The sequence below is a fragment of the Procambarus clarkii genome, chromosome 6 (genome assembly GCF_040958095.1).
Source record: "Procambarus clarkii isolate CNS0578487 chromosome 6, FALCON_Pclarkii_2.0, whole genome shotgun sequence".
Classification (NCBI taxonomy): domain Eukaryota; kingdom Metazoa; phylum Arthropoda; class Malacostraca; order Decapoda; family Cambaridae; genus Procambarus; species Procambarus clarkii.
Genome location: NC_091155.1, coordinates 38,639,899 through 38,656,453, shown reverse-complemented (window position 1 = coordinate 38,656,453; position 16,555 = coordinate 38,639,899). Strand labels below are relative to the sequence as shown.

The 16,555-nt window shown below is 53.3% G+C and overlaps 1 protein-coding gene across 1 annotated transcript in view; it reads left to right on the top strand.

The window, feature by feature from the left end:
• Window positions 1-12,629, top strand: part of LOC138356066 (zinc finger protein 395-like) — a 247,835-nt gene extending 235,206 nt beyond the window's left edge. The window contains exons 4-5 of the mRNA XM_069311682.1: window positions 10,263-10,502; window positions 12,457-12,629. Of these exons, the coding sequence (XP_069167783.1) occupies window positions 10,263-10,502; window positions 12,457-12,629 (413 nt within the window). The remainder of the gene's footprint in view (window positions 1-10,262; window positions 10,503-12,456) is intronic.
• The last annotated feature ends 3,926 nt before the right edge of the window (window positions 12,630-16,555 follow it).

Sequence of the window (16,555 nt, the reverse complement as noted above, 5' to 3'; positions counted from 1 at the left end):
CTCTTCCCTTGCGTCTCCTCCTTACTTCTGCAGCCCTCCTTCTCTCTTCACTCGTCATGTTCCTCTGCAGAGAAATGTCTTTGTATTCCTCTAGTCTCGTAAGCTTGCTCTTACTTGACAGGATTTCCTCTTTCATTGCCTCGTTTGTAAGCGCTAACTTTATCAGTCGTTTCCTTTCCTTCTTGTAGCTGCCCAGCCTGAAGACCTTCTCTATGTTGCCATTAGCCCCGACCATATTCAGGCCCTCCAAGATCTTTGTCGCCGTTACTTGGTTCTTTCCTTTCCACATATCCTGTGTGAGTGTGAGTGTGTGTGTGTGTGTGTGTGTGTGTGTGTGTGTGTGTGTGTGTGTGTGTGTGTGTGTGTGTGTGTGTGTGTGTGTGTATTCATCTAGTATTTACCTAGTTGTGCTTGCGGGGGTTGAGCTCTGCTCTTTCGGCCCGCCTCTCAACTGTTTACTAACTACCTTTTTTTCCCACACCACACACACACACGCACACACCTCAGGAAGTAGCCCGTGACAGCTGACTAACTCCCAGGTACCTATTTACTGTTAGGTAACGGGGGCATTCAGGGTGAAAGAAACTTTGCCCATTTGTTTCTGCCTGGTGCGGGAATCGAACCCGCGCCACAGAATTACAAATCTTGCAGGCTATCCACCAGGCTACCAGGCCCCTGTGTGTGTGGGGGGGGGGGGGGTGTTGGTGTGAGTACTCGCCTATTTGTGCCTGCAGGATCGAGCATTGACTCTTGGATCCCGCCTTTCGAGCCATCGGTTGTTTACAGCAATGACTCTGGTCCCATTTCCCTATCATACCTAGTTTTAAAATTATGAATAGTATTTGCTTCCACAACCTGTTGCTGAAGTGCATTCCATTTTCCCACTACTCTCACGCTAAAAGAAAACTTCCTAACATCTCTGTGACTCGTCTGAGTTTCCAGCTTCCATCCATGTCCCCTCGTTCTGTTACTATTTCGTGTGAACATTTCGTCTATGTCCACTCTGTCAATCCCCCTATTTTGTACGTTCCTATCATGTCCCTCCTCTTCTTTCTTTTTTCTAGTGTCGTAAGGCACAGTTCCTTCAGGCGCTCCTCATACCCCATCCCTCGTAACTCTGGGACGAGTCTCGTTGCAAACCTCTGAACCTTTTCCAGTTTCATTATATGCTTCTTCAGGTGGGGACTCCATGAAGAGACGGCATACTCTAAGACTGGCCTCACGTAGGCAGTGTAAAGCGCCATAAATGCCTCCTTACTTAGGTTTCTGAATGATGTTCTAACTTTTGCCAGTGTAGAGTACGCTGCTTTCGTTATCCTATTTATATGTGCTTCAGAAGATAGATTAGGTGTTACGTCCACCCCCAGGTCTCTTTCTCGCATCGTCACAGGTAGGCAGTTCCCCTTCATTGTGTACTGTCCCTTTGGTCTCCTATCTCCTAGTCCCATTTCCATAACTTTACATTTGCTCGTGTTGAACTCCAGTAGCCATTACTCTGATCATCTCTGCAACCTGTTCAGGTCCTCTTGGAGGATCCTGCAATCCTCATCTGTCACAACTTTTCTCATCAACTTTGCGTCATCCGCGAACATCGACATGTAGGACTCTACTCCTGTAAACATGTCGTTAACATATATTAGAAATAGAATTGGTCCCAGCACCGATCCTTGAGGTACTCCACTTGTTACTGTTCGCCAGTCCGACTTCTCGCATCCTTACCGTAACTCTTTGGCTCCTTCCTGTTAGGTAGTTCCTTATCCATGCTAGGACCTTTCCCCCCACCCCCGCCTGCCTCTCGAGCTTGAACAGCAGTCTCATGTGCGGTACTGTATCAAAGGCTTTTTGGCAGTCCAGAAATATTCAGTCTGCCCAACCATCTCTGTCCTGTCTTATCCTCGTTATTTTATCTTAGAATTCCAAACGGTTTGTTAGGCACGATTTCCCTGTCCAGAACCCATGTTGATGTTTGTTCACAAACCTAACGTTCTCCAGGTGTGCAACCAGTCGTAGCCTAATTATTCCTTCAAGTAGTTTACAGGGGATGCTTGTCAGTGATACAGGTCTATAGTTAAGTGCCTCCTCCCTATCACCTTTCTTGAAGATCGGCACGACATTTGCCTTCTTCCAGCAACTGGGCAATTCTCCCGACATAAGTGACTCATTAAAGATCATTGCCAGAGGCACGCTGAGAGCCTGCGCTGCCTTTTTTAGTATCCACGGTGATACTTTGTCTGGTCCAACAGCTTTAGTTGCATCCAGTGTTGTCAACTGTTTCATTACCTCCTCTGCTGTCACCTCTATATCTGATAGTCTTTCATCTTGGGTAATCTCTTCTAACAATGGGAGCTGCTCAGGCTCGGTTGTGAACACTCCATGGAAACTGGCATTCAGTACCTCACAGATTTCCTTGTCACTTTCTGTATATGCCCCTTCTGTTTTCCTCAGTCTTGTCACTTGGTCATTCACCAGGAGAGTTGTGTGGTAGTGGCCACACTAGCAGGAGAGAGTAGTGTGGTAGTGGCCACACTAGCAGGAGAGAGTAGTGTGGTAGTGGCCACACTAGCAGGAGAGAGTAGTGTGGTTGTGGCCACACTAGCAGGAGAGAGTAGTGTGGTAGTGGCCACACTAGCAGGAGAGTGTAGTGTGGTAGTGGCCACACTAGCAGGAGAGTAGTGTGGTTGTGGCCACACTAGCAGGAGAGAGTAGTGTGGTAGTGGCCACACTAGCAGGAGAGAGTAGTGTGGTAGTGGCCACACTAGCAGGAGAGTGTAGTGTGGTAGTGGCCACACTAGCAGGAGAGTAGTGTGGTTGTGGCCACACTAGCAGGAGAGTAGTGTGGTAGTGGCCACACTAGCAGGAGAGAGTAGTGTGGTAGTGGCCACACTAGCAGGAGAGAGTAGTGTGGTAGTGGCCACACTAGCAGGAGAGTGTAGTGTGGTAGTGGCCACACTAGCAGGAGAGAGTAGTGTGGTAGTGGCCACACTAGCAGGAGAGAGTAGTGTGGTAGTGGCCACACTAGCAGGAGAGAGTAGTGTGGTAGTGGCCACACTAGCAGGAGAGAGTAGTGTGGTAGTGGCCACACTACCAGGAGAGTGTAGTGTGGTAGTGGCCACACTAGCAGGAGAGTGTAGTGTGGTAGTGGCCACACTAGCAGGAGAGTGTAGTGTGGTAGTGGCCACACTAGCAGGAGAGTAGTGTGGTAGTGGCCACACTAGCAGGAGAGTAGTGTGGTAGTGGCCACACTAGCAGGAGAGTGTAGTGTGGTAGTGGCCACACTAGCAGGAGAGTGTAGTGTGGTAGTGGCCACACTAGCAGGGGAGTGTAGTGTGGTAGTGGCCACACTAGCAGGGTAGGGTAGTGTGGTAGTGGCCACACTAGCAGGAGAGTGTAGTGTGGTAGTGGCCACACTTGCAGGAGAGTAGTGTGGTAGTGGCCACACTAGCAGGGGAGTGTAGTGTGGTAGTGGCCACACTAGCAGGGTAGGGTAGTGTGGTAGTGGCCACACTAGCAGGAGAGTGTAGTGTGGTAGTGGCCACACTAGCAGGGTAGGGTAGTGTGGTAGTGGCCACACTAGCAGGAGAGTAGTGTGGTAGTGGCCACACTACCAGGAGAGTAGTGTGGTAGTGGCCACACTAGCAGGAGAGTAGTGTGGTAGTGGCCACACTAGCAGGAGAGTGTAGTGTGGTAGTGGCCACACTAGCAGGAGAGTGTAGTGTGGTAGTGGCCACACTAGCAGGGGAGTGTAGTGTGGTAGTGGCCACACTAGCAGGGTAGGGTAGTGTGGTAGTGGCCACACTAGCAGGAGAGTGTAGTGTGGTAGTGGCCACACTTGCAGGAGAGTAGTGTGGTAGTGGCCACACTAGCAGGGGAGTGTAGTGTGGTAGTGGCCACACTAGCAGGGTAGGGTAGTGTGGTAGTGGCCACACTAGCAGGAGAGTGTAGTGTGGTAGTGGCCACACTTGCAGGAGAGTAGTGTGGTAGTGGCCACACTAGCAGGGGAGTGTAGTGTTGTAGTGGCCACACTAGCAGGAGAGTGTAGTGTGGTAGTGGCCACACTAGCAGGAGAGTGTAGTGTGGTAGTGGCCACACTTGCAGGAGAGTAGTGTGGTAGTGGCCACACTAGCAGGGGAGTGTAGTGTGGTAGTGGCCACACTAGCAGGGTAGGGTAGTATGGTGGTGGCCACACTAGCAGGAGAGTGTAGTGTGGTAGTGGCCACACTTGCAGGAGAGTAGTGTGGTAGTGGCCACACTAGCAGGGGAGTGTAGTGTGGTAGTGGCCACACTAGCAGGGTAGGGTAGTGTGGTAGTGGCCACACTAGCAGGGTAGGGTAGTGTGGTAGTGGCCACACTAGCAGGAGAGTGTAGTGTGGTAGTGGCCACACTAGCAGGGAGAGTGGTGGCCACACTAGCAGGAGAGTGTAGTGTGGTAGTGGCCACACTAGCAGGAGAGTGTAGTGTGGTAGTGGCCACACTAGCAGGAGAGTGTAGTGTGGTAGTGGCCACACTTGCAGGAGAGTAGTGTGGTAGTGTCCACACTAGCAGGAGAGTGTAGTGTGGTAGTGGCCACACTAGCAGGAGAGTAGTGTGGTAGTGGCCACACTACCAGGAGAGAGTAGTGTGGTAGTGGCCACACTACCAGGAGAGTAGTGTGGTAGTGGCCACACTACCAGGAGAGAGTAGTGTGGTAGTGGCCACACTACCAGGAGAGTAGTGTGGTAGTGGCCACACTACCAGGAGAGTGTAGTGTGGTAGTGGCCACACTACCAGGAGAGTGTAGTGTGGTAGTGGCCACACTAGCAGGAGAGTAGTGTGGTAGTGGCCACACTAGCAGGAGTGTAGTGTGGTAGTGGCCACACTAGCAGGAGAGTGTAGTGTGGTAGTGGCCACACTAGCAGGGGAGTGTAGTGTGGTAGTGGCCACACTAGCAGGAGAGTAGTGTGGTAGTGGCCACACTAGCAGGAGAGTAGTGTGGTAGTGGCCACACTAGCAGGAGAGTGTAGTGTGGTAGTGGCCATACTAGCAGGAGAGTGTAGTGTGGTAGTGGCCACACTAGCAGGAGAGTAGTGTGGTAGTGGCCACTCTAGCAGGGGAGGGTAGTGTGGTAGTGGCCACACTAGCAGGGTAGGGTAGTGTGGTAGTGGCCACACTAGCAGGGTAGTGTAGTGTGGTAGTGGCCACACTAGCAGGGGAGTGTAGTGTGGTAGTGGCCACACTAGCAGGGGAGGGTAGTGTGGTAGTGGCCACACTAGTAGGGTAGTGTAGTGTGGTAGTGGCCACACTAGCAGGAGAGTGTAGTGTGGTAGTGGCCACACTAGCAGGAGAGTAGTGTGGTAGTGGCCACACTAGCAGGGGAGGGTAGTGTGGTAGTGGCCACACTAGCAGGGTAGGGTAGTGTGGTAGTGGCCACACTAGCAGGGTAGGGTAGTGTGGTAGTGGCCACACTAGCAGGGTAGTGTAGTGTGGTAGTGGCCACACTAGCAGGGGAGTGTAGTGTGGTAGTGGCCACACTAGCAGGGGAGTGTAGTGTGGTAGTGGCCACACTAGCAGGGGAGGGTAGTGTGGTAGTGGCCACACTAGCAGGGTAGTGTAGTGTGGTAGTGGCCACACTAGCAGGAGAGTAGTGTGGTAGTGGCCACACTAGCAGGGGAGGGTAGTGTGGTAGTGGCCACACTAGCAGGGGAGGGTAGTGTGGTAGTGGCCACACTAGCAGGGGAGGGTAGTGTGGTAGTGGCCACACTAGCAGGGGAGGGTAGTGTGGTAGTGGCCACACTAGCAGGGGAGTGTAGTGTGGTAGTGGCCACACTAGCAGGGGAGGGTAGTGTGGTAGTGGCCACACTAGCAGGGGAGGGTAGTGTGGTAGTGGCCACACTAGCAGGGGAGGGTAGTGTGGTAGTGGCCACACTAGCAGGGGAGGGTAGTGTGGTAGTGGCCACACTAGCAGGGGAGTGTAGTGTGGTAGTGGCCACACTAGCAGGGTAGTGTAGTATGGTAGTGGCCACACTAGCAGGAGGGTAGTGTGGTAGTGGCCACACTAGCAGGGGAGGGTAGTGTGGTAGTGGCCACACTAGCAGGGGAGGGTAGTGTGGTAGTGGCCACACTAGCAGGGGAGGGTAGTGTGGTAGTGGCCACACTAGCAGGGGAGGGTAGTGTGGTAGTGGCCACACTAGCAGGGGAGGGTAGTGTGGTAGTGGCCACACTAGTAGGGTAGTGTAGTGTGGTAGTGGCCACACTAGCAGGAGTGTAGTGTGGTAGTGGCCACACTACCAGGAGAGTGTAGTGTGGTAGTGGCCACACTAGCAGGAGAGTAGTGTGGTAGTGGCCACACTACCAGGAGAGTGTAGTGTGGTAGTGGCCACACTAGCAGGAGAGTAGTGTGGTAGTGGCCACACTAGCAGGAGGGTAGTGTGGTAGTGGCCACACTAGCAGGGGAGTGTAGTGTGGTAGTGGCCACACTAGCAGGGTAGTGAAGCCTCTCCACCAACAGGGCTCTGGAACCCACGGAACCGCCTACCCGTCAAAGCCGTAAATGCCTAAACTGTATTGTTTAAAATCATCAGGACAAATAGAGACACCTTTGACAAGCCGCCGGCTTACTGTCCTCGTCGAGGCCGCTAGAAACGTAGTGTCTCTAAGGTTAATTCTGCTCACTTGGTTAATATCTTATCAGGCATTAGTTTCCGGTTAGGATTAGTATGTTAATACTTATATATATTGTCTCTCTCTCTCTCTCTCTCTCTCTCTCTCTCTCTCTCTCTCTCTCTCTCTCTCTCTCTCTCTCTCTCTCTCTCTCTCTCTCTCTCTCTCTCTCTCTCTCTCTCTCTCTCTCTCTCTCTCTCTCTCTCTCTCTCTCTCTCTCTCTCTCTCTCTCTCTCTCTCTCTCTCTCTCTCTCTCTCTCTCTCTCTCTCTCTCTCTCTCTCTCTCTCTCTCTCTCTCTCTCTCTCTCTCTCTCTCTCTCTCTCTCTCTCTCTCTCTCTCTCTCTCTCTCTCTCTCTCTCTCTCTCTCTCTCTCTCTCTCTCTCTCTCTCTCTCTCTCTCTCTCTCTCTCTCTCTCTCTCTCTCTCTCTCTCTCTCTCTCTCTCTCTCTCTCTCTCTCTCTCTCTCTCTCTCTCTCTCCTCTCTCTCTCTCTCTCTCTCTCTCTCTCTCTCTCTCTCTCTCTCTCTCTCTCTCTCTCTCTCTCTCTCTCTCTCTCTCTCTCTCTCTCTCTCTCTCTCTCTCTCTCTCTCTCTCTCTCTCTCTCTCTCTCTCTCTCTCTCTCTCTCTCTCTCTCTCTCTCTCTCTCTCTCTCTCTCTCTCTCTCTCTCTCTCTCTCTCTCTCTCTCTCTCTCTCTCTCTCTCTCTCTCTCTCTCTCTCTCTCTCTCTCTCTCTCTCTCTCTCTCTCTCTCTCTCTCTCTCTCTCTCTCTCTCTCTCTCTCTCTCTCTCTCTCTCTCTCTCTCTCTCTCTCTCTCTCTCTCTCTCTCTCTCTCTCTCTCTCTCTCTCTCTCTCTCTCTCTCTCTCTCTCTCTCTCTCTCTCTCTCTCTCTCTCTCTCCTCTCTCCCCCCCCCCCCCCCCCCCCCCCCCCCCCCCCCCCCCCCCCCCCCCCCCCCCCCCCAGTGGCCCCCTCAGAGAGAGAGAGAGAGAGAGAGAGAGAGACAGAGACAGAGAGAGAGAGAGACAGACAGACAGAGAGAGAGAGAGAGAGAGAGAGAGAGTGAGGCAGAGCGAGAACGAGAGCAAGGGAGGGAGAACGAGAGCGAGTGAGGGCGAGGGAGAGTGAGACACTAGTGAGGGAGAGTTAGACAGAAAGATAGAGATAATCGTAGTCACAGCCTATCGTATGAGTTACCGAGTGACGCTGCCACCACCCTGAGTTACCGGACAGGGGACCGGAGTGAGAGTCGTAGGTCTTGCAGATGGAATAACCTACCAGGACAGGTGTAGGGGACAAGTGAACGGTACAAGGATCCTGGCCTGACACTCGAATAATCCTGACCACTTGGGAACTATGGTGTACACAAGAATAAGGCGGGACACACCCAATACTAACACCTCAACACGGAAGACGAACGGGGGGAGGAGTACTGGATAATTTAGGACACTAGGTCACTGGGCAAAGGGGACGGTTGGTCCACTATCATTAAGGCAAGGAACCATTAATACACATTTACTAACACTTGACATATATAAGACTTTATCGAAAATAATTAAATAGACACTTCCCTAACTATTTCCTACCAGAGGCCAAGAATAGTGATTGAGGTGCTTTAGCTCAAGAGAGCCTTACTTACTCCCATGGTGTACTGGAGATGATGTTCCCTCCCGGAGTCCACACACACCGTCCTCCTGGGCGTCACCCACTCTACTGTCCGTCTCCCATCATCTCCTGCTCCTCAGCTGAACATGAGGGTTTGCATTTGAAGTTTAGGAGTTAATCCCTGAAGATTATCATGACGGCATCAACTCTGACCTCCTAGTGACACGGTGACCGTTGACCTGCCCCAATGGTTAACTGGTAGACAGGTGTAACTTTTTCCATAGTCTGACTGGCGCCGCGTCTGTGGCTTGTTCATCCTCCACGTGGCTTGTTCATCCTCCACGTGGCTTGTTCATGCTGTTATGATGTTCATGTTGTACTATTATGTACTGTTCTCTAGTTACAAGGTCTTCCGACATGAGTACACCCAGATCCTTTACATTGCCTTTTCGTTCTATGTTATGATTTGCCTGAGTTTTGTACGTGGTTTCCGTTTTTATATTTTCATTTTTTCCATAGCGCATGAGCTGGAACTTATCTTCGTTAAACACCATATTATTTTCTGTAGCCCATAGAAAGACCTGATCTACATCTGACTGGAGGTTCGCCGTGTCCTCTATGTTGCCTGCTCTCATGATGATCCTAGTGTCCTCTGCCAGGGATGATACAGTGCTATAGGCTGTGTTCTTGTCTATGTCCGATATAGTGTCATCTGCCAGGGATGATACAGTGCTATAGGTTGTGTTCTGGTTTATGTCCGATATAGTGTCATCTGCCAGGGATGATACAGTGCTATAGGTTGTATTCTGGTCTATGTCCGATATAGTGTCATCTGCCAGGGATGATACAGAGCTATAGGTTGTGTTCTGGTCTATGTCCGATATAGTGTCATCTGCCAGGGATGATACAGAGCTATAGGTTGTGTTCTGGTCTATGTCCGATATAGTGTCATCTGCCAGGGATGATACAGTGCTATAGGTTGTGTTCTGGTCTATGTCCGATATAGTGTCATCTGCCAGGGATGATACAGTGCTATAGGTTGTGTTCTGGTCTATGTCCGATATAGTGTCATCTGCCAGGGATGATACAGAGCTATAGGCTGTGTTCTGGTCTATGTCCGATATAGTGTCATCTGCCAGGGATGATACAGTGCTATAGGTTGTGTTCTGGTCTATGTCCGATATAGTGTCATCTGCCAGGGATGATACAGTGCTATAGGTTGTGTTCTGGTCTATGTCCGATATGAGGATGAGAAAAAGTACTGGAACATCCTGGTCACTAAATCCTGTAAATGAATACATTTCCACATTTTCCCGGTGTTATCGGGGCTGATATGGATGCATTAGGCCCTGGCGCCAGTTAGTGTTAATGGTGTTCTCGGCCTACCGGGCCTAGAACACCTGTTCTCGGCCTACCGGGCCTAGAACACCTGTTCTCGGTCTACCGGGCCTAGAACACCTGTTCTCGGTCTACCGGGCCTAGAACACCTGTTCTCGGCCTACCGGGCCTAGAACACCTGTTCTCGGCCTACCGGGCCTAGAACACCTGTTCTCGGCCTACCGGCCCTGGAACACCTGTTCTCGGCCTACCGGCCCTGGAACACCTGTTCTCGGCCTACCGGGCCTAGAACACCTGTTCTCGGCCTACCGGGCCTAGAACACCTGTTCTCGGCCTACCGGCCCTGGAACACCTATTCTCGGCCTACCGGGCCTAGAACACCTGTTCTCGGCCTACCGGGCCTAGAACACCTGTTCTCGGCCTGCCGGGCCTAGAACACCTGTTCTCGGCCTACCGGGCCTAGAACACCTGTTCTCGGCCTACCGGCCCTGGAACACCTGTTCTCGGCCTACCGGCCCTGGAACACCTGTTCTCGGCCTACCGGGCCTAGAACACCTGTTCTCGGCCTACCGGGCCTAGAACACCTGTTCTCGGCCTACCGGGCCTAGAACACCTGTTCTCGGCCTACCGGCCCTGGAACACCTGTTCTCTCTAATATGTGTTCTAACACCGGTGTTCTCCTCCAGCAGGTGTGATCGGGGAGTCGCCGGGGTCGTCGGTGTCGTCGGGCGTGTGGTCGTGGGTGGACGGGTCGTCGTCGTCCTCGTCGTCGTCGTCGCGGTCACCCGCCCACCGCTCGGCCACACCCTCCCCGCCGCTCTCAGAGTCCTGCCCCGCCGGCACCATCGACGACGGCCTCGAGCTGGACGACACGCTCTTCGACGACGCCCTTCCCAGGAAACGACGGGTGAGTACCCCCTCTCTGGACTGTTGGGGGGGGGGGAAGAGGGGGGTCTTTAGCCCTAGGAGGGGGGTCGTTAGCCCCAGGAGGGGGGGGGGGGCACTCTGGTCTAGCGAGTGTGGGCACTCTGGTCTCCCCCCCCCCCCACCACGTCACCCCCAGGGCACACAGGATACTAAAAGAGGGTGCAGAAGCACTATGCTTGCCACTCTGTTGTATAATCAAGCTGTCTTCCTACAACCCGCCAAACACACACCGAAAATACGACGTTGGTACAACGTTCGAACAAGTTTTAACGCCTCCTAACCAGATATAACAACCAATATAGCGAGTTGTAACAACGTTCTAATACGTCATAAACACGTTAAGCCAAGATGTAACAACTTTATTGCAAGTTGTAACAAGCGGAAAATAGAGACAGTTACGGTTTGTGTTTCCAGGGTACCTTTCCTCCTACAAAGAGCGTCGCTTTTCGCACGTATGTGTTATATACGGCCAAAAATTGTCGTATTAGCGAATGAAGCGGCTCGCGAAAGTGGCATATTCTCCCGTTTTCTATTTTGGGTCCTATGGTTGGTTAGGAGACACTTTAAATTACCTGCTTGATGGGGTTCTGGGCCTTCTTCTATTCTCCAAGCCTGGCCTGTGTGAGAGCTTGATCCAACAGGCTGTTTCTAATGCCTCGGTGACTTTGTCGTAATGGTCAAGTAGCTGTGAGAGGGATGATCTTCCTGCTCTAAATCCATGTTGGCCTGGGTTGTGGAGGTCATTGGTCTCCATGTTGGCCTGGGTTATGGAGGTCATTGGTCTCCATGTTGGCCTGGGTTGTGGAGGTCATTGGTCTACATGTTGGCCTGGGTTGTGGAGGTCATTGGTCTCCATGTTGGCCTGGGTTGTGGAGGTCATTGGTCTCCATGTTGGCCTGGGTTGTGGAGGTCATTGGTCTCCATGTTGGCCTGGGTTATGGAGGTCATTGGTCTACATGTTGGCCTGGGTTGTGGAGGTCATTGGTCTCCATGTTGGCCTGGGTTGTGGAGGTCATTGGTCTCCATGTTGGCCTGGGTTGTGGAGGTCATTGGTCTCCATGTTGGCCTGGGTTGTGGAGGTCATTGGTCTCCATGTTGGCCTGGGTTATGGAGGTCATTGGTCTCCATGTTGGCCTGGGTTGTGGAGGTCATTGGTCTACATGTTGGCCTGGGTTGTGGAGGTCATTGGTCTCCATGTTGGCCTGGGTTGTGGAGGTCATTGGTCTCCATGTTGGCCTGGGTTGTGGAGGTCATTGGTCTCCATGTTGGCCTGGGTTGTGGAGGTCATTGGTCTCCATGTTGGCCTGGGTTGTGGAGGTCATTGGTCTCCATGTTGGCCTGGGTTGTGGAGGTCATTGGTCTCCATGTTGGCCTGGGTTGTGGAGGTCATTGGTCTACATGTTGGCCTGGGTTGTGAAGGTCATTGGTCTCCATGTTGGCCTAGGTTGTGGAGGTCATTGGTCTCCATGTTGGCCTGGGTTGTGGAGGTCATTGGTCTCCATGAAACTAGTGACCTGACTCCTAATCACTCTCTCAAATACTTTTATTATGTGGGACGTTAGTGCAACTGGTCTATAATTCTTTGCCAATGCTTTGCTCCCTCCCTTGTGTAGAGGGGCTATGTCTGCTGCTTTAAGTGCATCTGGTATCTCCCCCGTGTCCAAGCTCTTCCTCCACACTATACTGAGTGCCTGTGCTACTGGCACTTTGCATTTCTTGATAAATATTGAATTCCATGAGTCTGGACCCGGGGCTGAGTGCATGGGCATATTGTCAATTTCTCTTTCAAAATCTGCCACGCTCGTGTTGATATCAGTTATATTTACAGTAGTTCACTGGTAACAGGAGACCTACTAGAAAGTTGGAAGAGAACTACATAGTCGTAATATACAAAAGGGTGACAGGCAGGAAGCACTGAACTACAGACCAGTGTTCCTAACTTATATACCATGCAAGATGATGGACAGGGTCGTGAGAAAGAAAGTGGCATATCTGGAGAGAAGGGACTTTGTAACACCACCAACATGGGTTCAGGGATGGCAAGTCCTGCCTCACGGTTTCACGGAGTGTTCACAACTGAGCCTGAACAGCTCCCAGGGCTGGAAGAGATGATCCGAGATGACTTCTAAATATTGAAGTGACAGCAGAGGACGTAGAGAAACAATTAGCATCCTTGTATGAAACTTAAGCAGTTGGAGCAGACAATGTATCACCGTGGCTACTAAGAGAGGTAGCGCAGGCCCTCAGCGTGCCTCTGGCAAGGATCTATAAAGAGTCACTTACAACGGGAGAGTTACCCAGCTAACTCAGTACCCAGAGTTCCCCAAATGTGGTACCAATTGTCAACAGATGAGATAAAGAAGAAACTCTTAACTACCGACCAGTATCACTAACAAGCGTCCCTTCCAAATGCTGGAAAGAATAATCACGTTAAGACTAGTTACACACACATAGAACTACGTATGTGAACACACTCCAACATGGCTCCAGGGTAGGGACATGATACATAACACAGATGCACAACACATTGAGAGTTGTCACATGTGGTATATGTATCAGTATCAGTGTGACAGTGTACACACTACCCATCACCAGGGGTCAGTATCAGTGTGACAGTGTACACACACACTACCCATCACCAGGGGTCAGTATCAGTGTGACAGTGTGCACACTACCCATCACCAGGGGTCAGTATCAGTGTGACAGTGTATACACTACCCATCACCAGGGGTCAGTATCAGTGTGACAGTGTACACACACACTACCCATCACCAGGGGTCAGTATCAGTGTGACAGTGTATACACTACCCATCACCAGGGGTCAGTATCAGTGTGACAGTGTACACACTACCCATCACCAGGGGTCAGTATCAGTGTGACAGTGTACACACACACTACCCATCACCAGGGGTCAGTATCAGTGTGACAGTGTACACACACACTACCCTTCACCAGGGGTCAGTATACACGGGCTGCAGTGAAAGAGATATACTGGGCCAGTTGTAGCTCACCCACACCAACACTCCACACTGGTGGTGGTGGTGGTGCCCCAACACCCACACCAACACTCCACACTGGTGGTGGTGGTGGTGCCCCAACACCCACACCAACACTCCACACTGGTGGTGGTGGTGCTCCAACACCCACACCAACACTCCACACTGGTGGTGGTGGTGGTGCTCCAACACCCACACCAACACTCCACACTGGTGGTGGTGCCCCAACACCAACACCAACACTCCACACTGGTGGTGGTGGTGGTGCTCCAACACCCACACCAACACTCCACACTGGTGGTGGTGGTGCTCCAACACCCACACCAACACTCCACACTGGTGGTGGTGGTGGTGGTGCTCCAACACCCACACCAACACTCCACACTGGTGGTGGTGGTGCTCCAACACCCACACCAACACTCCACACTGGTGGTGGTGGTGGTGGTGCTCCAACACCCACACCAACACTCCACACTGGTGGTGGTGGTGCCCCAACACCCACACCAACACTCCACACTGGTGGTGGTGGTGCTCCAACACCCACACCAACACTCCACACTGGTGGTGGTGCTCCAACTCCCACACCAACACTCCACACTGGTGGTGGTGGTGGTGGTGCTCCAACACCCACACCAACACTCCACACTGGTGGTGGTGGTGGTGCCCCAACACCCACACCAACACTCCACACTGGTGGTGGTGGTGGTGCTCCAACACCCACACCAACACTCCACACTGGTGGTGGTGGTGCTCCAACACCCACACCAACACTCCACACTGGTGATGGTGGTGCTCCAACACCCACACCAACACTCCACACTGGTGGTGGTGGTGGTGCCCCAACACCCACACCAACACTCCACGCTGGTGGTGGTGGTGGTGCTCCAACACCCACACCAACACTCCACACTGGTGGTGGTGGTGGTGCTCCAACACCCACACCAACACTCCACACTGGTGGTGGTGGTGGTGCTCCAACACCCACACCAACACTCCACACTGGTGGTGGTGGTGGTGCCCCAACACCCACACCAACACTCCACACTGGTGGTGGTGGTGGTGCCCCAACACCCACACCAACACTCCACACTGGTGGTGGTGGTGCTCCAACACCCACACCAACACTCCACACTGGTGGTGGTGGTGCCCCAACACCCACACCAACACTCCACACTGGTGGTGGTGGTGGTGCTCCAACACCCACACCAACACTCCACACTGGTGGTGGTGGTGCCCCAACACCCACACCAACACTCCACACTGGTGGTGGTGGTGGTGCTCCAACACCCACACCAACACTCCACACTGGTGGTGGTGGTGGTTCCCCAACACCAACACTCCACACTGGTGGTGGTGGTGCCCCAACACCCACACCAACACTCCACACTGGTGGTGGTGGTGGTGCTCCAACACCCACACCAACACTCCACACTGGTGGTGGTGGTGGTGCTCCAACACCCACACCAACACTCCACACCCCCACACTGGTGGTGGTGGTGCTCCAACACCCACACCAACACTCCACACTGGTGGTGGTGGTGGTGCCCCAACACCCACACCAACACTCCACACTGGTGGTGGTGGTGCTCCAACACCCACACCAACACTCCACACCCCCACACTGGTGGTGGTGGTGCTCCAACACCCACACCAACACTCCACACTGGTGGTGGTGGTGGTGCTCCAACACCCACACCAACACTCCACACTGGTGGTGGTGATGGTGCTCCAACACCCACACCAACACTCCACACTGGTGGTGCTCCAACTCCCACACCAACACCCCACACTGGTGGTGGTGGTGGTGGTGCCCCAACACCCACACCAACACTCCACACTGGTGGTGGTGGTGGTGCCCCAACACCCACACCAACACTCCACACTGGTGGTGGTGCTCCAACACCCACACCAACACTCCACACTGGTGGTGGTGGTGCCCCAACACCCACACCAACACTCCACACTGGTGGTGGTGGTGGTGCTCCAACACCCACACCAACACTCCACACTGGTGGTGGTGGTGGTGCTCCAACACCCACACCAACACTCCACACTGGTGGTGGTGGTGGTGCTCCAACTCCCACACCAACACTCCACACTGGTGGTGGTGGTGGTGCCCCAACACCCACACCAACACTCCACACTGGTGGTGGTGGTGCTCCAACACCCACACCAACACTCCACACTGGTGGTGGTGGTGCTCCAACACCCACACCAACACTCCACACTGGTGGTGGTGGTGCTCCAACACCCACACCAACACTCCACACTGGTGGTGGTGGTGGTGGTGCCCCAACACCCACACCAACACTCCACACTGGTGGTGGTGGTGGTGCTCCAACACCCACACCAACACTCCACACTGGTGGTGGTGGTGCCCCAACACCTACACCAACACTCCACACCCCCACACTGGTGGTGGTGGTGCCCCAACACCCACACCAACACTCCACACCCCCACACTGGTGGTGGTGGTGCCCAAACACCCACACCAACACTCCACACTGGTGGTGGTGGTGCCCCAACACCCACACCAACACTCCACACTGGTGGTGGTGGTGCCCCAACACCCACACCAACACTCCACACTGGTGGTGGTGGTGCTCCAACACCCACACCAACACTCCACACTGGTGGTGGTGGTGCTCCAACACCCACACCAACACTCCACACTGGTGGTGGTGGTGGTGCCCCAACACCCACACCAACACTCCACACTGGTGGTGGTGGTGCCCCAACACCCACACCAACAGTCCACACTGGTGGTGGTGGTGCCCCAACACCCACACCAACACTCCACACTGGTGGTGGTGCTCCAACTCCCACACCAACACTCCACACTGGTGGTGGTGGTGCTCCAACACCCACACCAACACTCCACACTGGTGGTGGTGGTGCTCCAACACCCACACCAACACTCCACACTGGTGGTGGTGGTGGTGCCCCAACACCCACACCAACACTCCACACTGGTGGTGGTGGTGGTGCTCCAACACCCACACCAACACTCCACACTGGTGGTGGTGGTGGTGCTCCAACTCCCACACCAACAATCCACA